At 49.9% G+C, this 27455-nt stretch overlaps 1 protein-coding gene across 2 annotated transcripts in view; it reads right to left on the reverse strand.

Annotated features, from left to right (window-relative positions):
* Positions 1–1280: 1280 nt before the first annotated feature.
* The window catches only part of LOC144931789 (potassium voltage-gated channel subfamily B member 1-like), a 121437-nt gene continuing 95262 nt past the window's right edge, over positions 1281–27455 (reverse strand). For both annotated transcript variants that reach the window (XM_078856093.1, XM_078856094.1), the window contains exons 3-4: positions 8413–8622; positions 1281–7312 (exon numbers count right to left, since the gene is read on the reverse strand). In XM_078856093.1, coding sequence (XP_078712219.1) covers positions 5402–7312; positions 8413–8622 — 2121 coding nt within the window. In that variant the 3' untranslated portion in view covers positions 1281–5401. The remainder of the gene's footprint in view (positions 7313–8412; positions 8623–27455) is intronic.

The raw sequence follows: 27455 nt of genomic DNA on the forward strand, positions 1-27455 counted from the left end.
GTTTCATACATTGGCCTCTGTTGTATGTTTTAGTATTCATTTCTGTACAATAATACTTTAAATAGTCTGTGCCTTTACATTCAGACATTCATTAGTACATTGCATTACCAATTAACAGCTTCACAAATGCCCGTCCCAGTGCCACGCCGCAACAAGCCGCGAGCTAACGGCGTCGCCTCGCTCCTGTCAGGCAATGAGAGTCTGTCCTGCTTCCACCAACCACGAGCCGACCATTGTTTCGCCCTTGGCCCACAAGTCTTAGCTTTGTCGGTCTAGCGTGGGTGGCACGCCACTCCCCGAGTGTTTAATTGTGCACTGCCCCAGTTGTGGTTGGGGGGCGATGCCCTACCAACTTCTTTCCTGTACGGAGGTTGTGATATAAAGCAGCCAGGTTGAACATATTTCGCACCACTCTAAGGACCATGATGGGTGGGTGGGTGAGTAGTTGAGTCATCGACAGGGTCTCTAAAGCAGCCTTGCAGATGAGCGGTGATTGAAACTGAGAGTTCAGGTTCTGACCCACGTCCGTTCGCCGCCCTGGCGCGCTGGCGAGCTCCCGAGGTGGGGCACCTCCGCCACAAGTGTGGCTAGGAGGGGTGGTGTGGTCGTCTTGGCTCGTCACGGTTATGTATAGGTCCACACACGCACGCGTGCGCTGGTTAGGTTGAGACCCACCGTTGGAAGTCCTTGCAGCGGAGGTAAAACATGCGGCAGGAGACTCGAGCGATGACGCACTATTGAAAGCAAAAATAAATAATAATCATAATACGCGTGTAGAGACAGATATATATATACATTATGCAAAGTTCACGAGCGAATTGGAATAAGCCATCGCTGAAATTCCCGGGACGTCTACTCATCTAGCGAGGAGGGAGGAGGCTGCGTGAAGTGGTTGCAGGTGCGACAACACGGTCCCTGCTGCACTGATCACAACGAGTTTGCTGACACGAGTAGACCAGTGCGCTGCCGCAAAGTGCGGTTCTCTGCCATGGAAGGAACTTTTGCTGGCTTTGCAAGCAGAATTTTTATTCCAATAAGTGCTGTTTATTTCAATACAAGTACTTTGTAAAATCGACAGGTCTGACAGAAATCGCAGTCCACCACGCCAGAAGTGACCAATCAAGATCGGGATGTGATCGTGAGGTCAGCCGCTGCTGCCACCACCAGCTCCTTGCTGCCAACGCTCTCTCCCCTTCGCCAGATCCCGCAACTTCACCACAGTCGACACGCAACATCCAAGATATACCCGAACAGTCTCTGACCATCCTATTCCAGGTCTCTATCATATATATGTGTTTTTCTTTAAAGGCAGTGTTATTGACGAATTTTTTTTTCAATCCAGAGGTCACCAGTTTCATTTCATCTCCAGGCGCGGCAACTGAAATGTTGGTGCGGATTTCCCAAATCCCTCCACCCAGCAGAATAAATGGATGCATGACTGTTAGTCGATTCGCGTGTGGCGAGGTAAAATGTGGATACACCCAACGTTTTCAAGACGCGCGGTCAACGTGGACGAGTAGACCAAGTGCCATCGAGAGTTCGCTCGAGCGGTGATGTGCGCGAGCGGGCGTAGCGCTGCCGTACGTTTGCCTCAATGGGGAGTCGGTGATTTCGTCGGTGGTGATTAAACCGGGTTACCAGCAGCTGCCCGCCTGAAACTCGCTTACTCGCTCATGGGCACAGCTAAAATTAGCACTGGGAAGACTTAAAAACAAAACATCTTTCACCATCACAGCAAGGTGTGATACGGGGACAGGGAGACATGCGGACACGTGCAGGCTACACCGGAGACATCGAGACAAGCCCACAGAGACACGAGCAGCACACAGACAGACAGGACGCATCGGAGTCTGTACACCCGCACTCTGCGCCCATTGTATTCACGAGTATTTAAAACACGGCTCTAGTTTGATACGGGCCATGGCAAAACAAGGACAGACACGGCTAAACATCACTTACTGCTCTCCAAGAAATGTTGACTTGCACGTTATGTAAAGGTCAATGATCTCTCGGATAATCGCGCGATACTTTATTGCACCCTACCATGTGTCCCGTATCGCACACAGCCATCCATTCAATTCGCTACCTCCCTCGCGTAAGGCGAGTCGGACCGTTCATTCGCTACAACTCTCATTGTTCTGTTGGCTGGCTGGAGGCCACCAAATCTTTGCAGTGTCTTCCTGATTTTTTATTTAAATGACCGTTTACTATCAGTAACTTCTCAGCCCAGTATTTTCATATTGGCTCATATTGCACTCGTGTTTGATCATTCATTTTGTTACTCTGGAAAAAAGCCTCTGATGTGTCTCAAGGTTTCTGCACTCAAAACTCTGCACAGATGACCTATCAGACACCTACTCCTGCCAGCTCAATTGGGTCGGAAATCACTTTGCCCATTACATGTCGTTAATTGCGCATCGCAGCTGTATCTTGTTGTGGCTGCTGTTATTGGTTTACAGTTTGTCATTACCACGTCGTAAAAGTCTGCAGACTTCACAATTGCATTATGGCGAGGGGTAAGAAGTCTTCACCGCCTATCTGTGTACGAGGTCACGGCGGTGTCACTCCTGTCACAGCCACTCTGCCCTGGTTACAATGATCCCTTCATCCCAGCGATGTAAAAACTCAACCTGAAAAGAGAATAAAAACTGACAAGGGGATTGCGCAGAGCCCCGATGTGGGGCTCGTGATAGGAATGGTTTCAGTAGTAGGGCCAGTGATCGGGACTGGTTCCGTGTATGTATGTATGTATGTTGAACTTCTTTCACACCGTACGTAGCCACCCATGCTAATCAGGTGCGGGGGAAGGACACTAGATTAAACACAAAACGCAGTTCTAAAGAATTGAGTTTTCAATGTAGATGTAAAAGTGCATACCTCCAGTGGCTTCCTAATATTGGAAGGAAGAGGGTCCCAGACGGCCGGTAGTGTGGGTAGGGTTCGGGGCTGGTCTCATCTTAGAGGCTAGTTGGTTCGTGTGCTTAGGACGAGAGAGTTATGTCAGCAAGTGTGGTTGGGGTAAGGAATAGGAGTACTGTTTGGAGCTGCTTGGCCAGCGTGCTAAGTGCTATGGGTAGGGTTATGGGTAGGGCCAGTGCTTGGGGCTGTTTCGGGTTACTGGTGAGGGCAAGCGTTTGGGTAGAGTACGATTATGTTTAGAGGTGGTATCTAGTTATTGTGGTTAGGGTTGGGAGCAGGTGTAGAGTCGAGTTGACTGTCGTGGTTAGGCTCTCGGCAGGGCTACTGGATATGTGTGCTTAGCTAGTTAGCATCAAGAGTTGGGCTAACGTTTATGTTGGCAGTGCAGTTTGGGTCTGGGGTTGGGGTCACGGTCAGGGGTGGTGGCCTCGTGTACTCCTCCTACCCCTTACATTTGGCAGGATTTTTTGTTTTACCTTTTTGTTCGGTTTTCTCTTTTGGCATTCACAACAGCATCATCATCACCACCACCATGACCACCACCATCACCATTATTAGCATAAACACCACCCCAAGAAACACAACCACCGCCACTGTTATCGGAGTCGTCTCGACAAGAGCTCGGCAAGCGATGGGCGAGGTGAACCGTGAGCAGACCACAGGCGGATGGGACGTATGATTAGCATACTCGGAGCAGGGGGCGGCTTTGTTGTGGGGGCATGGAAAGTAAAATAAATAATCGTTACAAACGGAAAGGAACCTGCGCGTGGATCTAAGCGTCTGTGGTGTGAGTTTTTTTGTTTTCGTAGCCGGGTGCCAGAGCCTCGCGTCTCCGCCGTGACGGTGGGTGAACGGTTGTGAAGGTGAAGCGACCATGGAAATGGTCGTTAGGTCAGTGTGGGATGGTGGAGGGGAGGAGGGGTCGAGACTGAACGAGGGGTAGCGCGCACGAATGCGAGTGTGGGTATATGTGTGTACATGTATGATAGAGAATACAGATGCATGTGTGTGTATGCATCTGAATGACTGAGCACCAGTGTGTGTGTTTGTGGAGGGCAGTTGATGCATTCTACATCATTATAACTAGTATTTAAAACGAGCATTAGCAATGCATGAGATTGATACTTTAACGATGTTACAGGACCTCCCGTTGCGACTGGTATTCGGATGAACCACCATTGTGGTAACAGAGCGAGCACGCCGATATCCAGGACCCGATCATCTGGGCTCCTGGGAAGATCTTGCGGGAAGCTTTTCCATTTGCCGTTCACTCTTGTTCATTATGAAACGTATCCTCCACAAAGTGCTTCCTTTTTTGTCTGATGAAGAATGGAATGAGAAGAGGAGAGGGCTGATCGCTGGCTGCTTGCTTTGGTCAATTTTCATTCCCATCCGCTGCCGGCGATGGCCAGGGATGACCATCGGGAGCGGCGGTGCAAATGCTTGTGAAGCTTGTTTTCGGCGTATCTCTGCGGAGCCAATGAAATGAAACAAACCAACACAAAAAAGCCCAAATGTCCCATTTACATATGCATAATTTGCAGCTTCGCTGATAAAAGTATGAAAGTAAAGTGTTTACATTCTGCTTGTGAGTTTTGTGCGGCTGGAGTAGGTTTTTTGTGTCGATTATTCCTCCTGACGGGACGGGTTATTGCACGCTGTCGTCATTCCAAACCAGCAAAAAGGCATGTCGCGACAAAACTAAGCATCCTCAAGTGTGAAACAAACAAATGCGGGCGACAACAGCGGCAATTCGTAATGTTCGCTCCGAGCTTTATTAGCGTGCCAATAATTCTCTCAATTCCCGAGAGGTTTTCCCTTCCAGCACCGTGGAACCACGCACGGATCGTGGTGGCGTGCGTTTCCGAGGATTAAGCCGGTAATCGGGCAACATTACGTGCCTTATTGGGAGGCGAAGATGCCATCCTCCCATCAGAAAACACCACTCTCAGTCTTACTTCGGGGATAATTAATCGGAATCGGCTCACTGCACAGAATTTGTAAGATGAATTAAAGATTAATTAAACACAATTTATTTCCGCCACTGTAGTCATTCATTGCCGTTTCCTCTTTCGCATCGGCAGCCAACCGAACGTTACCCGGTTGCCCATAATATAATGCCCACCGTTTGTCTGCATCCCTGAATTTAACAGAATGGATAAAAAAATAATTGAATGAAGATGGGAGAAAAACACCAGCAAAAGCATCCTCCGGGGCAGTTCCCAGGGAGGGCTCTCGCGTCTCATTGGACTATCCGTGCACGCGCCGCGTAATGGCACCCATCATGCTGGCTCCTCCAGCCGCGCCGGCACTTCCCGCACGCTCGCCCCACACGGCACCTCCCGCACACTCGGCCGGTACGGCACCAACCGCCACACACGGCGGCGACGATTCAGCTTCTCTACACCGCCGGCTAGTCGCGTGGCACCACCCCTCGCCGAGTTGGTTTTCACGTCCCGCGTTGGGTGGAAGGGGGGCGCTCTCACATGCTGGTCTCGCACACGGTTGACAGCGCATCTGCGTCTTCGGTGCCGTCTCCCTCCGGCGCCAGGAGCACCTTGTGATCGAGCGGCGCCGACGTGGCGCGCACGTGGTTCTGTCCATACCCGGGCTCCGCGACGTGGCCATCGAAGCGGTGGGCGGTGGCCAGAGGCAGCGCCGCCTCCACGTGGTTGGCTTCCCCCTGGGAGGCCGCGCGGGTTTCCCGAACGGCACCGCCGTCGTCGCAGAAGCGGGACCTGGACGGTCTCGCCGCACCGTCCCCAGTGCCGCCGGCGCTGTTGTCGTCATTCTCCCTCGACGGCAGCATGCCAGAGTTGGGCTGCTTCGCGGCTGCCTCGGCCATATTTCCGCCCGGTTGCGTGGCACCGAGGGACGACCCAGACAGACCCTTCCCCACGGCACCCAGTGCCAGCGGCTGCGTGCTCAGCTCCGCCAGGCTGCTCCAGCCCTTGTTGCTCCACGGATTCGCCGCGGTGGTGGCGGCAGCAGGATGCGCGGGGCGGCTCCTGATGCTGCCGCAAGCCTCCCTCTGAGCACTGCCAAAGGGAGCCTTGTGGTGCTGCTGACGCTGGAGCGGGGTGTGCGCGTCGCCGACGTGCCAGCTGGACCGCACCCCTGCCGGCGGCTTGGTCCATGGCGTGACGCCCTTGCCGCACTCGCTGATAATGGGCAGGGGCTTGGGCCGTGGATCGCCGGCCACTTCGGACAGGCCGGACATGAAGCTGAGTGGGCGGTCGCTGTCCAGGAACTCGGAGGTGCAGCTTGTGAAGCTGTCGATGCTGGAGAAGCTTCGCATCTCTGGGTGCTGCTCTCTGCCCGTGCTGCCTGTCAGCCCCTGGAAGTGCAAGTCCGAGGAGACGGTGGGCAGCGGGCCCGTCCGCCCCTCTGCGACCATTGGAGGCCGCTCCCCCGAGCTCGCGGACAGGGTCATCGGGTCCACGGGGGGCCGAGACTTTGCCATCTCGTCGAACATCTCCTCCAACCGCTCCACGCTCAGCCTTTGTGAGTCTCCGGGCACTGGGTTCGAGGTGGTGCCAGCAAAGCCGGTCGATGCCGCAGCCGCCGCCTCCACGTTATCGGTCGCCGCCGTAGCCCGCTTTTCCCGCGGGCTGGGTGACTCACTCGTCTTGAGCTCGAGGGATTTGACTGAGCCAGTCTCCACGAGGGAGGTCACAGAGCGACGCCCCCATTTCCAGCGGCCCGGCGAGCGCTGCTGCTGCAGCAGAGCATCGGCCTCCTTCTCCTTGTGCACCTCGATGCTGGAGCCGTGGCGCTGAGACATGTCGGACAGCTCCAGGCCACGGGCGCATGCCTCCTTAGAGTTCATCGACACGATGCTGCCATTGCGCTTGGCTCGCTCGAGCGCCTCACGCCGTTTCACCGCCTTCTCCTGCCGCTTCTGTTCCTTGTAGAACTCGCTGAAGTTGTTGACGATGATGGGGATGGGCAGCGCGATGACGAGCACGCCCGCGATGCAGCAAAGGCCACCCACGATCTTGCCGAGCAGCGTCTGCGGGTAGATGTCCCCATAGCCCACCGTGGTCATGGTGATGGTTGCCCACCAGAAGGATGCCGGGATGCTCTTAAACTTGGTGTCTTGCTCGTCCTTCTCGGCAAAGAAGACGAGGCTGGAGAAGATCATGATGCCCATGGCGAGGAACAGGATGAGCAGGCCGAGCTCATTGTAGCTGCGGCGCAGCGTGAAGCCCAGCGACTGGAGGCCCGTTGAGTGGCGAGCCAGCTTGAGGATCCTCAAGATCCTCATGATTCTGAAGATCTGGACGACGCGACGCACATTCTGGAACTGCAGCACACTCTTGTTGGACTCGGTGAGGAAGATGGTGATGTAGTAGGGCAGGATGGCGAGCAGGTCAATGACGTTGAGAGCGCCCTTGAGCAGACGTGAGACCAAATTCAATTACAAAGAGGGGAAGAGCAGACAATCAGTGAATGCACATCAATATTCGTTTCTCTGAAGAAGAAGAATGTGACGAATGGACCTCTCGACATAATCTTTAAGGAATACGCGTTCCTGTTGAGGAATCACTGCAACACACGTGGAACTTTTACAAGGTACGCCCTTGTGATATCCGAGATCATTAAAATAGCATTAACTCATGGTTTATATTCGCCACATAGTACGGACAGAGCAAGTGACAAGGAGAGTGGAAATAGGTCGAGGCGCTAAATCATGAACATTTGCAAGAAAAATGACCAACATCTGACAAAAAAAGTAATAATAAGAATGCCCTGTATTTATGAAGAGGGTCCTGCGTTGGGATGTTTAGCCAATTCCGTTCACAAGTGTTTGGCGTTGTGTGGGAGGAAATTGGAGAACCCGGAGGACACACAACCACGCTGTACACGAGGGGGTGAATCTCAGCACTGCAATCTCCTGATCACAACTCGCAACCCCCGAGCCTACAACACCTGGCAAGCTCTGGTGGTTTCCAAACCAAGTAATAATTAGGCTCAATCCTTCTTAAGCAGGGTGGTTTGTTCATAGTAGCAAATATATTATATTTTATGTGGCAAGCCCCTACCCCTTGCACAGATGGTACACTCCAATATTACGCAGGAGCCAATGTAATCCAACATCAGTGAGTGAATCTGCAGTTATGATCCATCACAGTCCTCTGATAGAACAATTTATCTAGCTGCTGCGAATTAGGGGCTGCACACGAGGAGCTCGTGTGCCCGATCAGCATGGGTGGGCAACACCACGCCCGGCCAGATGTGTCTCTCCAGTGCTGATATTTACACGCATTTTTACAGCTGAGTCAACCTTGGGGGAGACCCATGACAAGTTCAGATAGTCGTTACCAGTGCTGACTGTGAACGTGAATCAGAGTGGGGTCGCTGCGGTGCTGGGTTTGTGTAATTATATATACACGGTGCACGCAGCGCCCTGCGTCAACCGCTGTGCCACCACTGCTGCCCACGGTGGGGCATGTCCACGGAGGCGCGCGCCAGAAGCTCTGCGGGTCTCACTTTGAAGAACTTCCATTTGTTGGGCGAGGAGAGGAAGCGCAGCATGTACTCGGTGGTGAACCACGCGATGCACACGGCCTCGACGTGCGCCAGGCTCGGGTTGTCCGTGAAGTGGCCGTACTCGTCCTTGTGCTGCAGCTCGGGCAGTGTGTTGAGTGACAGCGCGATCGTGGACAGCACGATGAACAGGATGGAGATGATGGCGAGCATCTGCGCACGCGTGCACGCACACACAGATTAGTGAGTTTGCGCCCACGCATGCACGTACACACACGCGTACGTGCACACACATACATTTTGGGCACGTACCCACAAATGGGTATTAAACATCAAGGCAGATTAGCATTGAATCATTGCACCAGGGCTTATCTGTTTACAACCCTGAGCCCGTCGTGAAAATACCACATTCCTATGGCCAGAGTAAATACACGTTCCGATGACTTTGTGCGACCACCAGCAGTGCGCGGGGCCATGCGTCAGGCGCCACTCGCCACTTCCCAACCTGTGGATTTTGTGCACTAAGCAAGTGGAGAGCTGCACGACTGCTGCGAGCGGAGAGAGGCACTCTGCCTTGCGGACATACGGAAGAACCCATTTCCCGAAACAATCATGTAATTAGTGTGGCCGTTGGCAGAGCATTCATTCCCGCCTACCTAATGAGCTGAGCGCTATGAACTTCACACACGTGTAGTGACATCGCGGATGTCACTGTGTGACGCCGGCCCTAGGGAGGCACGGCGTGTGATGTATTGCCATCGCGGACTCCCCGTACATGTGGGTGTAGTGCTAGCCCTAGCGGGGCTCGGTGAGCGCTGAGTGGCACCACGCTCGGCGTGCAGTGTGAGGGTGCCGGCCATGAATGGGGTTAATGTAGGCCATGGCACTCTAGTTGACCCTGGAAGGCACGTGACGGGCAAGATCTACACACGGGCCCCAAGTGGAGAGCTAGGGGTGGTCACGTGTTGGGCGAGATCCTGCTAGAGGATTCGAGAAGGTGGTCGTGGACAAGGGCGGAGCCAGCCACGACCCGTGAGGATATAAACCTGGTCCCCAGAGGGTCCGGGGGTCAGCGTTGCTGTTGTCAGCCTGAAGATCTACGTTCTACGTCCTACGTCCGAGAAGAGTCACCGACACGTGGACCTGGACCCAAGCCAGGGTCCGGTCCGTTGTAGCTACTCCCAGTGTGATTAGTGTAGTTAGCCTGGTGGTTCACCACCATAGGCTGTGATCTGGTAAAGGGGCAGTTGCCCCTTTGTGTTGGTGTTAGTAAATGTGTTGCCTCCAAAGAGTACGTCTGCGACTCAGTTGAATCCACTGCACGTGTAACAGGCGACAGATGACTCTAACCCAACCAGGGCCTCCAACTCTTTCTGAGCCAATGTCTGCACCTTGGAGACAGCGGTGGCATCAACAAGCCAAGAAAATGCTGTGGGGCACCAAGCCGGTTCACTGGCTCTGGATTCATGCCATGAGATATCAGATTACTTTAAAATCCCAATACATAGCATACACATCCAATTAGTCTCTCGTCTTTGTCTGCATGTCTCTTCTCTCAACTCACTATGCCTATTTTTATCCATGTTTCTCTAATCTCACTTCATCTATTGTCTATACCGCCCTTGTCATCTCACTAGGATTTGACAAATGGACATGGGGTTCCCCAAAATTAATTGCTCCCAGAGGACTAGCACCACCACTGGTTGGTGATTTACATATGATTGATGAGTTACATATGATTGATGAGTTACATATGATTGATGAGTTATATATGTAAGTAAGTAATAAGAACATTTGATATTGCGCACTCTTATAAGTCTAGTCCATCACGAATGCGCATCGATCACACTTTGAAAAAGGCTCTCTGAAACAGCACTGTTTTAAGTCTGCTGCGGAACTGGCTCAGACTCAGGGATGGATCCTGAACGTGAGCTGGTAGCATGTTGCAGGTCTTTTGGCCGGAGACCCCAAAACTGCGCCGGCTGTGTATCGCACGCGAGGTTTACACGCGGCGGGTACAGCAGCAGGTCGCCGCGAGTCACAGATCGTAGTCGGAGTCGATTTGGGTCTGTTGAAACTGGTACACACTGATCGGCAAGATAGGATGGAGCAGACTGATGGAGACTCTTGAAGACGAGTCTGCATAATTTGTACGCAATCCTGTATCTAATCGGTAGCTAGTGCAGCTCATCACGTATCAAACTCGTGATTGGATCATGTTTTTGTTTTCTAACTATCGGACAAGATGCAACATTGATGAGTTGCATATGATGAGTTGCACATGATTGATGAGTTGCATATGATTGATGAGTTGCATACGATTGATGATTTGCATACGATTGATGATTGGCATATACATGTCAATAGGTTCCTAGTTCACGTTATGTATTTACCTGACGACCTGAGTTCGATATTCCAGCCACAGCAAACATCAGTGGTGACACGGATTGACACAAGGCTACACTTCGCAATTCTCATGAATACACGCAGACGACCACACAGGCACACTGAGAGGGGACAGGTTCTGCGAACTTCATGCAAAAATAATACCGTTGGTTGTTGGGGCCCATTGCATCATGGTAACCATGGCATCATTCCCATGGGGACGGAGGCTCGTTACTAAGGGGATGGCTGGTCCCCCCCCCCCCTCTGATGCATTCTCTCCACCCACCCCACCAAACACTGATGTGACAGCTGCTAGCAATACAGACAATCAATCATTGCTGTCCCCATAACCTGCTACGATTAAAATGAATTCTATTTTCTCCCAAAATGAAAAAAAAATCACAGCCTAATCAAGATGTCAAAACATGAAAATCATTCAGGCATTGAGATGTCTGCATACATCGAGTCCAGGAGAATGTTTTCCCTTGCCTAAGTGGTCACGTTAACCATTTGCCGGTGTGCTGACAGTAGCTCGGGGATGCCGAGAGAGCGCGATTATTGACTGCGGCGGGAACATTTGTGTGCTTGTCTAAGTGCCGGGGCATCAATCTTGGGCACTCTGGGTGTGGATATGTGGTAGGCGTTTACAAATGGTTTGTGACCGATGTGGTGTACCCTGGATGATGTACGAGCAACCTGCGAGCAGTGGTGGCACAATTGCTAACCCACTGCACTTTAATCTTTGTACACACATCCATATTGTGTACCAGGAAAGGGCCTGGCCAGGAGTATTCAACATTGCCTTGTCCACTGTTCAGAATCATCATCATCCCTTAGCTGATAAAAATGAATGTAACTTTTTGGAAGAAAACAGCAGTCATTCTAGGAAAAGACTACCACTCCATAGGAATGTGGAGTTTCCACCACATCTCTGAGCCACCAATGGAATAGAGCACCCAGCCCCACACTAGACTGAGCAAGGGACAAATTACACGGTCAGTTGCCAGATATAAATCAGCACCACTGGAATTACTGCTGGGATAATACAATTGCACACATTTTCAGCCAGCGCAATAATCATCATAATAATGATAATTGAAGGGGTTGTGCTGAAAGTCTCTGTCATGATAGGATCGCCGCTTTTCCAGCTGCCACTCGCGTCTCGTGTGACGTGGTTATTCCACGTTGGAACTAGTGATGTGGAGGTGCCGCTATGAAGCCAATTCGCCCTGCAGCAGCCAATACTCACTGCGATTTCCCCCTTTGCAAAAGCATCGCGGTATAGGAATAGGAACCGTTCTGAATAGTGGCGATGATAAATGGCGCTGTGGAGCACTGTCATTTACCATCCCGTTTCCACCGTGTACTTGTGTTGTGCAGTACAACCACGCGGAGACGAGGAATACTATAACGGCTGTTGCCGTTTATTAAAACACTCTCACACTCGGCATCCTACACTCACACCAGTGTAGGTGCACTCAATCTCGGTCCTTCACCCGGACACTGAATACTATTTGGACCCTACCATCGGCTACCCTTTGGCTATTTCACTCGTCTGCCCGGAGTGGGGGATCAGCCAACACCGCTCCGCGACGAGGACAGAAACCCTCTTCCAGCCGGTCCTTACACTGGCACCCAACGACGTCATGGGGTCCCCCTTAAGAACCCCTTGGGCGGCTCCTCCCCCCAGCTCGGCCCCGCCCACGTTCCAGAAAGTGTTTTCTGAAAGCCCCTTACGTAACCCGTGACATTAAGTCATCCTTGACTCTCAACCCGCTCGCACCTCCTTCCATACGCCCCCTCATTGGTAACTCACAATACTCCTCTACACTTGCATAGCCGGACAGGGCTTTTAAATACCTTTGGTGGGTCACAGATGAATGAACACTGAGATGAATGTGGAAGCTAAATTTCTAAACACTTTTGCCAGGCCACTGAAAATATTCCCCTCTCGTAACTGAATAGTGCGGCTAAGATGCTGGCAGTGACGGATACATATCCATCGTGGACCATTGGGAAGCGGTAGGTTTCATGCGGTTGTGCGCTGTGTGAAATCAGAATCTTTATTTATCCTGAAGAAATCCGATGAGCAATGAAGCACTTGTTCATAGATGTCCAGTAGAAATGAAGTCGTGGACCACATTTGGCCCAAAGGCTCTATGTTCCCCGCTCCCGACCTTGGGATAGGCTCATCTTTACGCAACATCACGAGAATGTGCTGCTGCTGCGACTGGCTGCCTCCCTCGCCGACCCGCTGTTCCTCCTGCCTGGCCTGCACTCCACCAGCTCTGCCAGGTATTCCGCGGTCTCTGGCGGGCCACGCCTGCCCACTGTTGGGCTCCGTGGCCTCCGGTCATCGAAGTCCGTCTGCGGTGGTGCCCCATTGTCGGCGGTGACCAACGTCCTCCTGCGGTTAGACTCCCCCCCCCCCCCCGCCCGCCCAAGTCTCTGCCACTCCTGGCGGTAAGCACCTGCCCGTGATCGTGCTCCTTGGCCTGGGGCCATCTGTTCTTCAGGTGGGCAGCTGCCATTCCTGGCAGCATGCCACCACCGCTGGTCGCCATTGCTCATCCGTCTTGGTCCTCTTTCATCCCCGTCTGTCGGCGCCTGTGCCCGTTGGTGCTCTGCAGCTCTGCCAGTGTCGGCTCCAGAGGTCTCCTCTTGTGGCTCCTCTGCCCGACTCCTGTGCTCGATGGTGGTTTATGGCCCTGCTCACATCTTGACTCCCGTCATCTTCAGTGGCCTTTGCCAATTTGGGGTTGCACTCCCCAGAAACCTGGGTGCCGCACCTTCACCTTGGACTGCCCCAGGTGGCCGCTGGTTGACGCTGCTGCAACCATGGGCAGAGCACTGCCTTCATTATCTTGCCTCTGTGTACCACCGTCGCCAGCAGTTTCTTGCATCCTCCGGCTACCAGCAGCAGCTCGTCCAGTGCCACATTTAGCTGCCAACTTAAAGGCTACTAATGCTACTCGTCCACTGCTCTTTCAGCATCCATCCTTACTCTGCCAGCCAGCTCTCCTCCCATGACAACCGGTGGCTTTCGACAGCAACTGTTGCATCAAAACGCAGTGGACGCCGACTGAAATCCATCTACCTGTGCTCCCGTCATGAAGCTGATCATGATATACGTCGCCTCGCCTGCAAAGCCACCATCAAGCTTATTGTGGCCTTATGCACTTCACACAATAATGAACGCATAACATCTCCATCCAACCGCTCACATCAACTCTAGTCGACACTTCATGCCTGCTGAATTTGCAGTTATGGCTTCTCATCATGACATTGCCTCCTTCTGGCTCAATGTTTTTTCTCTGTCACGTAAGTTTCGCCAAGTGACACCTCTACTCAAGATCCCAAACACCCTGCAAACTAACACCTGATCCCTAACTTATCAACCATCTTCAAACTTCTTGAGCACCTCGCACATGTCAGAATCAAGATCACGTTATTTCATTCCCCAATTGTCACCACCTTCAGTTTGCCTACCGCCCAGGGCACTCCACCGAGATATCACTCATCAAGATTATAAATAACATTTAAAATTTTATTTCAATTTCAATTACAATTTTATTGATTCAAATTCCATCATATCACAAGAGTTTGATTGAACGCTTAGCATCTGATTTCGCCATCAGTGGCACAGCGCTTCAGTTGCTCTCATCCTAGTTCTCCGACCGGTTCAACATCAAGGTCGGCAAAGTCCTCAACCTCACAGTCGTCACATCCACTGCAGGTCCCTCACGGCTCCATTCTGGGTCCTTCACTGTTCTCAGTCTATACCTCCCCATTCGGTCATCTCATGGGCAGTCATGGCATAAAATATCACACCGACGCTAATGCCACTCAATTATACTCCACTCTGACCTTAATCTCGTTACATTCAGGCCCTTTGTCATGTCACCACCAGTAAAAGGTCTCCTCACACACATCAGTTATGGGGAATGTTGACTATACATCATCATAATGGTCAGTACGGGTTGGTGATGGTGGTTGGCCCGGGACCAGTTCACATGACACTTGATGCTGATGTTAGCCATGGCTGGGAATTAAACTCCGGTCACAGGGTTCATTGCACATTGCGCTAACTTATCTGCCACTGCTCCACTATCAATTGCATATAATTTCAAAGAGTGTAATACATTCTCACACCAACGATTGGATGTATCTTGAACACAATACCATTAACCGCATCAATTTCCATAGCACAACCAGTGTCAGCTGTTGGTAATTGATACCCTAATTAGTTGCAAACAGTTCTTTACCACAACTGCTGTTTAGACCTTATTCGTGCCTTCGTCATATCCAGACTTGACGACTGCAACTCACTTCTCTATGCCTCTCAACATCCCTCACCTCCCTCCATCCCTCACCTACCTACATCCCTCACCTCATATCCCTCACCTTCCCACAACTGCATATGATCCACAATACTACTACCAGACTTCTCACCCACATCCGTAAATTAGATAACATCATCCAATACTCAGATCCCTCCACCAGCTCCTGATCGAGTCCTTGATTCATTTCAAGATCACACTCAGCATCTTCAATTTACTCCATTGACTTTCCCCTGCCTACCTCTCCCCTCTGATCTGACTCTACTCCTCATCATGGACTCTCTGTTCCAGTTACGAAGGCTTTCTGTGGAAGCCCCCAGTCAACCTTCGCTCAGTGGGAGGGACACTAATTCTGCTCTGCTTTTCCCAGAGTTGAGAACTCCCTTCCCCCAGACATCCATAATGTTGACTCACTGGCCTTGCGTAAGTCCAGGCTCAAGACCCTTCTTTTGTCTTTCTGTCTGAGTGACTGTCTCCCTCTATGAAATAAACACAGCCATCTATTTCTGTTATATTTAGACTCTATGTGAATCCACTTTTTAGTAATCAATTAATTTGTCAGTGGTGACAGTGGTGGCTGAATATACACCACAAAGAGTCATCGCTCCTCCACTGGCTGCCAGTCCCAGTTCCTGAGACCAATAACGATGAGCACGTTTTGTTTCCGCGAATTGATTGTAGATGTTGACAGCGATTGTTGTAAATCTCTTTGACTCGTAACGCGGTTGTCACACGGAAAAGTGTAATGTAAAAAGTGATATTTAGATTTTGCTTTAATGCTCGAATTGAATTAAATGAATGAAAAGTGGATCTTATTTTGTTGGTGCCACAGTAAGGATCTAACAGGCGGGTGGCAAAATTTTAAAAACATTTAATCCGGATTTCGTAGGGGGAAAAGGGGCTTGTGATCATTGTTAATTCCAAAGGATGTTTCTGACAAACGGCTGGCGTGGACACTGGGACACGAGGAGTGCTCGTTCATCTGTGCCGTGAAATTACTGATGACCGAATGACAGGTCAGTGCTGCACTGGAATTGACATGCGTCGCTGAGTGGAGATCATTCATTCAAACCAGTCATCCAAGTTGTGCAGCCCCTTACAGAGTGGGGCTATTTAAATGAAAACCGCTCGACTGGTAACCGTTTTCATAATCGATTACTCGCGCTAAAAGTCAGGAATGTTAGTGATGATTATGCCAATTGGCGCTCGTGCGAACGATTTAACAGTTTTTTTCTAAAGCAAAGAAAAACAAACAGTAAAACAAATCTATTGCAGACCTATCTCATTCGGTTAATTATGGATTTCTTCTCGTGGTGCGCGTTCGTGTGATGCAAAGGAAGGTGCGCTAGGTTAAAGGCAGGTTTCTTTTTGCTGTTGAGTGAAAGTGGGAAGGAGCTTGCTGGGTGGGCTGTGCCAGGTTGGGACCCCCCTGCAGTTGAGATGAAGCGTGGATACTACTCAGCATTGTCTAGCCACGCTCATGTGTGTATGCAGTATTGGTCATCTCAGCCAGTCAACCCATAACACCTGGGCCTGTCCCGTTACCTCATGCCAGACAGCCTTGCACATTTCACGTGGCAACCTCAAAATGCACCTAGCCTGGCACAAATACTGTGGTAACATCACTGCCACTTTGTGGCGAATGGCAGCTATTGTATGTAAGTGGTGGTGCAGTGGTTCGCGCTATGCACTACAAACCTAGCGACCGGAACCGGGTCCTGGGTGTCCAAACACCCCCCCCCCCCGCCCTTAACAAATCATGTTCACTCACCCGCAATGACCAAATTAATGAAGTATGATTGAAACGGCACGGGGAGTCCATCATACGGTGGGTCAACAATGCAACTATGAATTATAATGCACGGATTGAGATGGCTTTTAAATGTGTGACTGTGAGGTTCAAGTGAAAATGCCCCTGTATCTGTGGCAGTATGGTACGTGATATAACGCCACCCACCATCTCGCATATTTCAGACGCTGGGCGGCACTGCGCTTTGCACAGTTTGTTCTGTGGTCCGAGCCACATGCACGGGTACATCCCGTGCGCTATTTGTAGCCACAACTGGCAGGACCTGTGCCCGACTATCGCTTCTGCCAGCACTGATATGTCCAAGGAAGTCAACTGTTACCGTCATCATGTGCGCACTGTTAACAGCTCGGGTCAATTAACGTGGTGCCTACCTTGATAGATTTGACGGTAATGGTGGTAGTAATAGTGGTGGTAGTGGCGGTAGTGGCAGTGGTAGCGGCGATGGTGAAAGCGGTGGTGACGGTAGCGGTGGTGGCAGCGGTAGTGGTGGCAGTGTATCTATGTTGAACTTCTTTTGCACCACATGTAGCCAACCGTGATAATTGGAGGTGTGGGGAAGGACAACCGACTAAACACAAAAAGCAGTTCTAAAGAAATTAGTTTTCAATTTAGATTTAAAAGTGCATATCTCCAGTGGGTTCCGAATATCGGAAGGAAGAGCGTTCCAGAAAAAGCGCATCTGAAAGCGCACAATGCAGTGACCGTCTTTGTTCGATGGTCAGCGAAAAGCCGTTGCGAGGATGACCGGTGTTCGCGTGATTGATTATTCTCCTTGACAAGATCAGCTCGGTATTGTGGTAAATTTGTGGCAAGCACTTTGTGTATAATGAAGTGGTGGTGACTGTAGTGGTGGTGCTGATGGTGATGGTAGCAGTGGTGGTTGTTGTGGTGGCGGTGGTGGCAGTGGTTGTGGCGGTGGTGGCGGTAGTGGTGGCGGTGATGAGGGGGGTGTAATTCGTCGCTAGAAAGCTTTACTCAACTCTGCTAAAGAAATGTGTCTGTGGAATAGCAGCTAACCCGATGTTTAATTCTCCGAGATAATGCAGTCATATGTGGCCAGCCTGAGGCCATCGACTCCCTGCACTTTAGAACCCAGTTTCATCACAACTTAGTCTATCAGTCTATGGGCCTCTATGCAAGCTATGGTTCTCCACCCATTCTGCATGGGTTACTTCCTGGTTTTCGGATTCCCTCCCATAGCTAAAGCACCTCAATTTGAAAATGTATTTGCAAATTACTAATTTGGAATTACGCACAGCAGCAACATTGTACCCTTCTGCAAAAACTTGGCAAGACCCTCCAGAAAAATACCCATGAGACTAAATGAGCATAACACAAATAGCACTAATCGCATTCCTGCATTTGCCATAAATATGCTAAATTCCTCTTGATATGCAGATTATTTTCTCAATGCGCATTTCCCCCCCCCCCTTCCAACCCAGCTTAAATAGATGCTCCATGCGTGGTGGTGTTTTCTTTTAGACGTTGTCGCCTCGACAGACCTGTCTTCAACTGAGGATGGCTACTTGTGTTGTGGCCGAAACGTCGTGAGAATTATTTTATTATGTTTTATTTTTATTATTTTATTACTTCCCTTCTACGTGACTTTACCGAAAGAACCAAGAAGAAGATTAAAATAACAATACACGAGAACCAAGGTTAATCACAACTCAGTCTATATGAGTCTACAGGTCTCTATGTGAGTCTGGGCCTCTATGTTCGTCTGGGTCTCTATGTGAGTCTATGGGTCTCTATGGGTGTCTATGTGAGTCTATGGGTTCCTATTTGGCCACTGCTGGAAAGGTTTGCTGCACTTAAGAACTGGTTTAATTACCGTTGTGCAGCTAAAACTCGAATTCAAAGTCCAGGCCCTGACGGTGCTGTCTCTGCGTCTCTGGCCCTTGAGCCACTCGGCCACTTCACATGCGGTCTACTGTTGCACTGCCCGTTCTCTAGATCGTCTGTGACATGGCTCTTGCCGAGGCCAGCTCGTTAGGATCCGACAGACGTGGCGATTAGTGGAAAAGAGACACGGACGTGGGCCCCCGGCACGCCACAGGGACACTCAAGAGCGTTTAACGAACGTGCGAACCACACCACACCGCCAGCGATGGCATAGGCCGTGACAATGCATCCCTGATAATGTGCCCTTGTTTATCATATTCCGCGGGACGCACATTAGTGCTGATGCACTGTAATAGGGTCGTCACTTTCGCTAATAGAGGTCAAGCAATTCCACTTCCATATGCTGGGCAAAGCACATAATGATGAAGTCCCAGGGGCTACTAATGATTGTGGCCGGCGTGGACTATGAACGATGAGTTGCACTGTTGCCCAGAGCAGACCCGTGGGTGATGAGTCTAGACGTTGTGGCGTTCATCTTTGTGGGACCTCTTGTGGACAATGCCAGCCTTAGTGCATTCCCACAGCTGCTGCAAAGTATTCCACAAGCCACGCTGGGTTGTTCCCAGGGTGAACTGCTAAGCGACCTAACGATGCTGGTGTTTTTAAATAGAATTATTTTAGATTTTTATTCCAGTGCTGTAAGTCATGCGGCTCTGTTTTCCCCGGCCCCTCCTGTTCTCTTCCCTCTCCGCCCACGTGGATAAAGTCAAAAGTCAAGAAATTCCATTTAAACACAACGCTACATTCTTTTCACTGGATACTGTTTATTAATTTTATGTTAATAAAAGTAAGCGATCGTAATTATTTATTGTCTGCTTATTTATTTGTTTTCTATATTCTCCAGAACGATGCTAGTGATTTATTTGTGTTGTCTATTATCTAGTTTTGTGTCGAACTATGACCCATGTTTTACAAAGAGAGCCCCTTGCCTATAAACATCTGGAAATTCATCAGCATTGGTGCATCAAGCGAGCCTCACTGTTGATGAGACACTGAATGTCGAAACTGGTCCAGAATTTTCTTGTGTTGAACCAATGCTGCTGAAATTATGCACTCCCAGTAGACTGCCATGTGTGTGTTGTGTAAGAAGCACGTTTATATTTACGTGAAGGGAGGGATCTGCAAAGAGGGGAGTTTTATCTGCTTAGTTGTTTTGTAAAATGTTGTTTAACTCACACTTGGCTTAGCTCACACTACCCCAACATTAATTCCACTGCTTTTGTCATTTTCCACTGTTCATTTGTTTTTGTGACTAAAATCGTAGCCATTAACGTGCCCCACGTGAGAGATGACATTTACCGCACGCATCTTACACGCTGAGCCCTGGACGTCAACACTTCCCATGGACGGCCCTGATGGACGTTTTTAGCTCGACACTAATGTTCGCCATAACCAGGCATCAAACTCAGGCCACCAAGGCCGGATTAAGTTTGATGAGGACCCAGGGATGTTTTCGTTTTGGTCACCCTTTTTGTATATTCATTTCCTACCCTTGACTGTTTTGCCACCAACCATGCTCAATTCCATACACTCCGTTGCTATTCACCTCTGTTATTTCAGTTCTAGTTATGAGATGAGATTCACATTGTCAGACTAAGTGGAAAGGGTGGACCGTGCGGCGGAGGTGGTCACTATGACTGGAGTTGAGACACACCGCCGTGGAGAGCAAGCGTCCTCTGAGACCGACGGCCTGAGCGTCGCCTCGACCCTCCCGATGATCGCCGTGCATCAGGGGTCACTTACGTTAAACGCTGATATAACATGACCTTTGACTTTGTTAATGGCAGGAAAAAGCTCAACTGCACACTTTTAGAAATGTCACTAGTAAGAGTTGCAGTTGTGCCCCGCTTAATGCATCTCTAACGGCGTGGCACACTTGTGCCGCCGCCTTGTTAGCCGGCAGGGTGGGTGACATGACCTACTCACCAGAGCTCCACAACTGTGCATCGCATACTCAGATATTGTCAATATATCCGGTGACTTGTTGGGCTTTGCGAGAAACTATATTTGTCAAAGCGACGAGCAACAAATCGAGCAACTTTCTGGGATGAGGACATTGTTCAGATTTAGGAGTGATTCCAGGTCTGTGTTTAGACCCCTGCATCTGTTTACAATGTACAGTATCACAGCTGTGTACTACATCACTGGAACATTGTCACGTGACGTTTTGATGACTCGAGGTCTAGCAATGTGTGGTGACTGTGCTTTGTTTGGCCACCCCTCCTTGCTATATTTGAATTAAAAAGGACGAACAACAATGCATATTCACACAAACGTTAACACTTTGCAACGTGCGTTTCTCTCGGACATTTCATTTGCGACAATGTTTCCATCAAGAGACGCACAATGAGATTATGGCGCATGACGTGGGATGACGTAACACGTGATGACGTCAGAGGGAGGCGAGGCCTGCACATGACGTTGGACGTCTTCATATTCTATGGTTCTTTCGGTAAAGTCACGTACCGTAGATAGAAAAAACAGCAACAATAAAATAATAAAAATGAAAATATAGTGAATAAAATATAAGAAAAATATCACGTTATAATCGCAACACAAGCGGTCGTCATCAGGAACAGGTTAGCCTCTGAGGGCAAGCTCAGAGGCTAAAGGTTTAGAGATGGGCGGTGCAGCTAATGTTAATGTAGGACAGGTCTCCGACACCGGCAGTAGGTCTACATCATTACCTTGGCTAAGGAGGGTGGTCCATACAGTGCAGAGTTTTTTCACCATATTTTGGGCAGCCCTTTTATCACTGTGGCCGCTTTTCTATCAGGAAGGGTCGTAACCGTAACATGACCTTATACAAAATTTGTATTTATATCATATCATCTGTACGAGAGTTATGTGACCCCGTGTTACAGCCAGATGGACTGATATATCGCAAAAAAGGCTTTCAGCCTTAGTGTGAAAGCATTAAAATCAATCAATGTTTACACACACGATTTGATGCATGCACCGCAAACTCCCAATGACGTCCACTCCCACGCAGCCATGATATAGAGCGGTCGGGCATGAGTAGGAAGCGCTCTTAATAAATAATGAACAAGTGCTGGCTAATTGATGCTTAATGATGATGGCAGTGGGAAATAGGGGTGGAGGGAGTGCAGTAGTTCGTGATGATCGCAGTCATTCCCAGTTAGCTCATCCACTTTCGTGGTGGATGGCGACTCGAGTGTGGGTTGTTGTGGGAATCACTGGGATGGGGTGGGCACAACGTCTTCTGTAGACTGCGTGTGATTTTTAGGGGTACAATAATGGATTATACTTCTAATGAAAATAAAATATACATTTTAGTCAATCAGCTTGGTGGGCCTTTCACCCTAATAAACTCTAAACCTAAGATTCGTCACCACAATCATCATGAGCCATGGTCTATGCACTGCTGGGTGAAGGCCTCCCTCAAGCTCTCATCATCATTCATGGTCCGATGGATGGGATTGGTCAGAATGGTAGCCAACGAAGCGAAGGCACCTGCCAGTACATCCACAGTGGAGTTGGGGCAGTAAGATCAGCTCACGTGCAGGGCGGATTATCACATCGCAAGACTGTGAGAGCTGGTGGAGGCCTTCATCTAGTAGTGGAAAGATCATGGTTGATTATGATTACTCTTTGATTATAATGCGCAAGGTTTCTTCAGAGGTTGATACCCCATGAGCACGGCTGCCCGAACTCTTCCCGGACCCTCCCTCTACTTATCTTTGATGCAATTGAGCAAAGATACAAATAGGCACGTGATATAACTCCACCGATCAGCCATTGGAATCTCAAATTGATGACCAATGCCATCCCATTGATAAAATTTATATTTCACTTGCCAGAGTCTCGGAGATTAAAAATCTTTGGAAAAAAATAAGTAAATTGAATGGATTCTCATGCATTAATGCATGCATAACACTAACCAAACACGAACCTTAACACTAACCCTAAGAATAACTTCCCAGTGAATATTTTCTGGGTCACTGGTCGGCTGGAGTTGGCACAAGACCAGTCGCCACAGCCATAGCGACGGGTATTCGGGAAGTGGTGTGCCAGTTGCAGAAATATTTTCTGGGTCCCTGACCTAGACAGGCCTCGGTGTCATGAGTTTTCTGGGATGACTGGTAGATTCACCAACTGTGCTGCCCCCTGTGCCACCTCGCTGTGTTTTAGTCTGCCCGGCGCTCCACTCATTGTTGTGGGCCTCGCTCCTCCATCCTCTATCACACACACACTCGCGCAAATACTCTGTGTGGAGCCGGGCAATGATGGACGTGCGGTGATGACATCACATGCACCTGCCAGTTTCTCGGCATTTGCTCCGTCAGTTTCTCGGCATTTGCTCCACCAATTTCGCTAATTGCGTTTGAGAAAACCCATACCGCATGTTCCTGAGAAAACGGAGATGCAAACCAAAATCAATAACTAACTCTGAACAAATGCAAAAGGATGCAAACGAATGCGATACGTCAGCTTTTTTACCGATTGCTGTGGAAGTGCCTTGAACGTATTGTGTCAGTTTCAGTGGGACTGAGCAATGTTTCATTGGATTGTAACGAGCTCAGCAGAGTCACAAAAACGAAAAACCACAAGCAAATGTAATTATCCTCAGAATGTTTAAATATATTTAATTCGTTACTTTGATGTTATTGTGTCACAGTTCATAAGAATAGGAACTATGATCGTGTCGCCTTTTCCAAGATTGTAATTTATCTTCACGCTTAGATAATTTATTCACACTTCCGATTATCACGGTTGGCTATGTATGGAGCGAAAGAAGTGCAACATGCATAATTTGATGTGCCGTTCTTTCATTATTTCACCCAAAAAAGTTAATTAAGAAAACTAATTTGACCATCTATTCTATTCACGCATTGGACAGTGCTCATCTCCATTTGTGATCCTGAGTCAGTCATTTAAATTCCACATTCTTATGAGAGGACCATAAGAGATGCTTTCAGCATGATTTAGCTTCTTCTTCTTCTTCCTAGCGTTGTTCCCGCTGTGGCGCAGGGTCCGCTTTTCGGCATTGTCTTCTCCATTTGGCTCGGTCCAGGGCATCTTCAGGGGATGCGTTGACCGTTGCCCGCGTGGACGGCGGCCCTCTGGCTCAATACGCAAGGCAGTCTTGGCCACTGATGACTCTTCACTTCGCATCACGTGGCCGTACCACCGAAGCCTTGCCTCAAGCATCTTGTCCGCAATGGGGGCCACACCAAGTCGCTTCCGAACGTCTTCGTTCCTGACACGATCCCATCGAGTGAGCCCGAGGCTCCATCTGAGCATCCTCATCTCCATGGTGTGGAGAGCTTGTTCGTGTACAGTTGTGGCTGGCCAGCACTCGGATCCATAGAGTGCCACCGGTCGGACGATGGTCTTGTATATTTTTCCCTTCAGCCTATCCGGAATTTTCCGATCACAGAGGACTCCGGTGACTTGCCTCCATTTCATCCACGCCGCATTGACTCGTGACCTCACATCAGTCGTGATGCTACCATCTGAGCTGATGGTGGAGCCCAGGTACTTAAAGTCCGTCACTTTCTTCAGATCTTCTCCGTCAATACTGATGGTGCCGTCGGTTTGGGGGCCACACTCCATATACTCCGTCTTTTTGATGTTGAACCTCATCCCGTTTTCGTCCAAACGTTCCTTCCACAGGCGCGTTTGTCTTTCCACTTCTCCTCTCTCTTCATCTGAGAGGAAGACGTCATCCGCGTAGAGAATTGACCATGGAAGGGGCGTGTGCAAAATTGTGCTTACCATTGATATGACTGTTTGACATTCAGGCCACAGGAAATCGTAGCTGAGTACGTTAAGAATATTTCACTCATCTCGTCAACTTCAAAACACACGGGGGTCAGAGCACTGAGCTGGCAGCAATCACATCTGAGTTCGAATCTGTATTTTGAACCCAGGATCGATCTATGCTCTTTCGTGATAAAAGTGTAATGAGATAGTGACCTCTACTGGTTGGAAAAGGGAAGCACGGGTACATGCACCACTATAAACATTATTCAATCCCCAAAGGGAGGTATCTGGGCCAAAGGTGAAGAGTGGGGCTGGCCGAGAAACTCCGAGGACCGGCAAGAAAATTCCATGAGAGGGCTTGGCCGGAGGCGGAGCCTAGCCGCGCCTGCGGCAATATAAGCGGAGGCAGAGGAGGACTCGGGGTCGGTGTGGGGAGTCTTGGGTCCGAACTGCGTCGCTACTCGCCGTCATCTCTCTCCGTCGTTCGGCCACGTGGCGGATCTCCTGCTGAGCTCCACCGTCCTCCCCGGCACACCATCAGCCAGCGGCGAGACTGGGAGTGGACGGGCGGGTGGCTCAGTAGTAGAGCAAGCAGCTTGCAATCTGAAGATTGTGAGTTCAATCCTAGTTGGCGGTTGACTCAACCCATCATCCCTCTGGGGTTTAAGATAGGTTCAGGAACTGATAGAGTTAGGTTTGAGGATAGGATACCAGGATAATTTTAACATCCTCCCTGGACTCGCCTTTGACTACTTCTCCCATCTCATCTCACTTTACTTCGCTCCACTAATTATCTGCTCCAGCAACCAAGGGTGTCTGCCGAAGCCCGCAGTCAACCACTGGTCAGTCAGAGGTTCCTCATTCTCTTATGTTGCCCCCATTGTCTGGAACTATCTTCCCCCTGCCGTCTGTGCTGTCGACTCCCTGCCCTATTTCAAGAGCCCAGGCTCAATACCGCTCTCTTCTCCTCTATGACCGACTACCTCTTTGTATGAAATAAAAATGACCACTGTTTATTTCACAGCATCTTAAGATGCGGTCGCTTATCACACTACAGCCCTTTGGTGAAACCACGGCTACGTTGTAAATCCTCTGCTTGATTATCAATCTGTAGTGGAGTAACGCTCGTGGGGTTTTGCAAACAGTGTGCATGCATGTGTGAGCCGCGGACAGTGAGGTCACATCAGGGCGAACAGGTGCTGCGAGAGAAAGCAACACGAGAGAGACGACCAATGAATATGCATAGCCGTGATTGGTTGGCTGCAAATGCAGGCGCGGAGTAGGCGCCTCGGAGTGTGCAGATTGAGGCGATAGCGGCGGACGCTACGTGCGGGAGGCGACGGGAGAACGCCAGCATAATTAGGGCAGTTAATGAGGAGGAGGATAAATACGGAACGGGTTGAGGCAGGGAGTTGAGTTGGTTGGAGTGAAGACAAGAGGGGATACAAGAGAGGTCCGGGGCCCGCTCGCCACACCTCGTCCTCTTCAGCGGTGATGGCTGAGCCCCCACTGGAGGCAAGGGCGAGGTTGGAGGAGTGAGAGAGAGAACAGGCTAGCAGTGGAGAGGCTAGGAGAGTGAGAGAGAGAACAGGCTAGCAGTGGAGAGGCTAGGAGAGTGAGAACAGGCTAGCAGTGGAGAGGCTATGAGAGTGAGAGAGCAGGCTAGCAGTGGAGAAGCTAGGAGAGTGAGAGCAGGCTAGCAGTGGAGAGGCTGAGAGAGTGAGCGGAGTGAGCGAAGCGAGCAGCGCAAGCGGGAGAGTTGCGACGGAGTCACGGGGGTGTTGAATGCGAGGAGTTCTGTTCAATAAAAAGTGACACAGGATAAAAAGAAGTTGCCGCGTGAAATAAAAACACGACACATCTACTACTCTGCTTTTCAGAGCAGCCGTGCGTCATCCTACGGCGCTGCTCCCTGATGATTCAGGTCCCCTACACTGCCCCCTCGCCCCTCCCCGATGGATAAAGAGCCGTCCCTTCATCTCAAATGCGGTGGAAGGAAGGACCCTGCTGGAGGACATCATGCCGCTTGTCACAATCATTCTTATAGCTGCGTGCTGCCCTGGGAGGGATGCCCTGGGGGAGCATCCCTCACGGGACCACAGAAATTACGAGATGCTCGACCGGTGATTTGCGGCTCCTGCTGCTCCACTGGCTGCAAGGCTGAATTAATTAGGCCCGTTCCCCATAACCTAATGCGAGACGCAATCAGGGAACAGCCAAGTAATGAAATACATTGATGGGTGGAATAAACAAGGAGGAAGCCAGGCAGGTATGTAAGCACGTACGTAGATTAACAAACCTGGTTCAAATACAAGCAGTGTGATTTACACGTACATTGTGGTGCATACACGTGCATACACACAGGCAATGTGATATAAAGACATGGTCTATGATATACCATGTCCATCTTGACATGTCAGGGGGAGGGGTACATATGTTTTCAATATGCTGGAGGTGGAGTGGTGGCACAGTGGTTAGCGAGCTGCACTACGAACTGGACACATGAGTTGTATTGCTGGCAACGAGTACCATCCGTGGTGTGTGCTATCTGAACCGGCCCTTAGAGCGATCCCTTTCAGGAACCCACAATGACCAGCATATGTTAAAACCTGATGTATGGAGGCCTTCGCCCAGCAGAATATTGACATATTACTGTAGAATTAAATTATCTTCATACAGGGGTCATCCTTAGCTTCATTTCACTAATTAAATCGCGCAGATGCGGCTTCAAAACAAACCAAGCGTCCATTCAAGTAAAGTTCGTTCAGCATTAAATCGCCACGAGTGTTTTAAAGCCTCTTGGCAGTTACACAATTATGCATGCAGACATAATTACATCATATTACGTGCAGAAATACTAGTCCATTAGTGTCACATTG

This window comes from Lampetra fluviatilis, chromosome 4, assembly GCF_964198595.1.
Source record: "Lampetra fluviatilis chromosome 4, kcLamFluv1.1, whole genome shotgun sequence".
Taxonomy (NCBI): Eukaryota; Metazoa; Chordata; class Hyperoartia; order Petromyzontiformes; family Petromyzontidae; genus Lampetra; species Lampetra fluviatilis.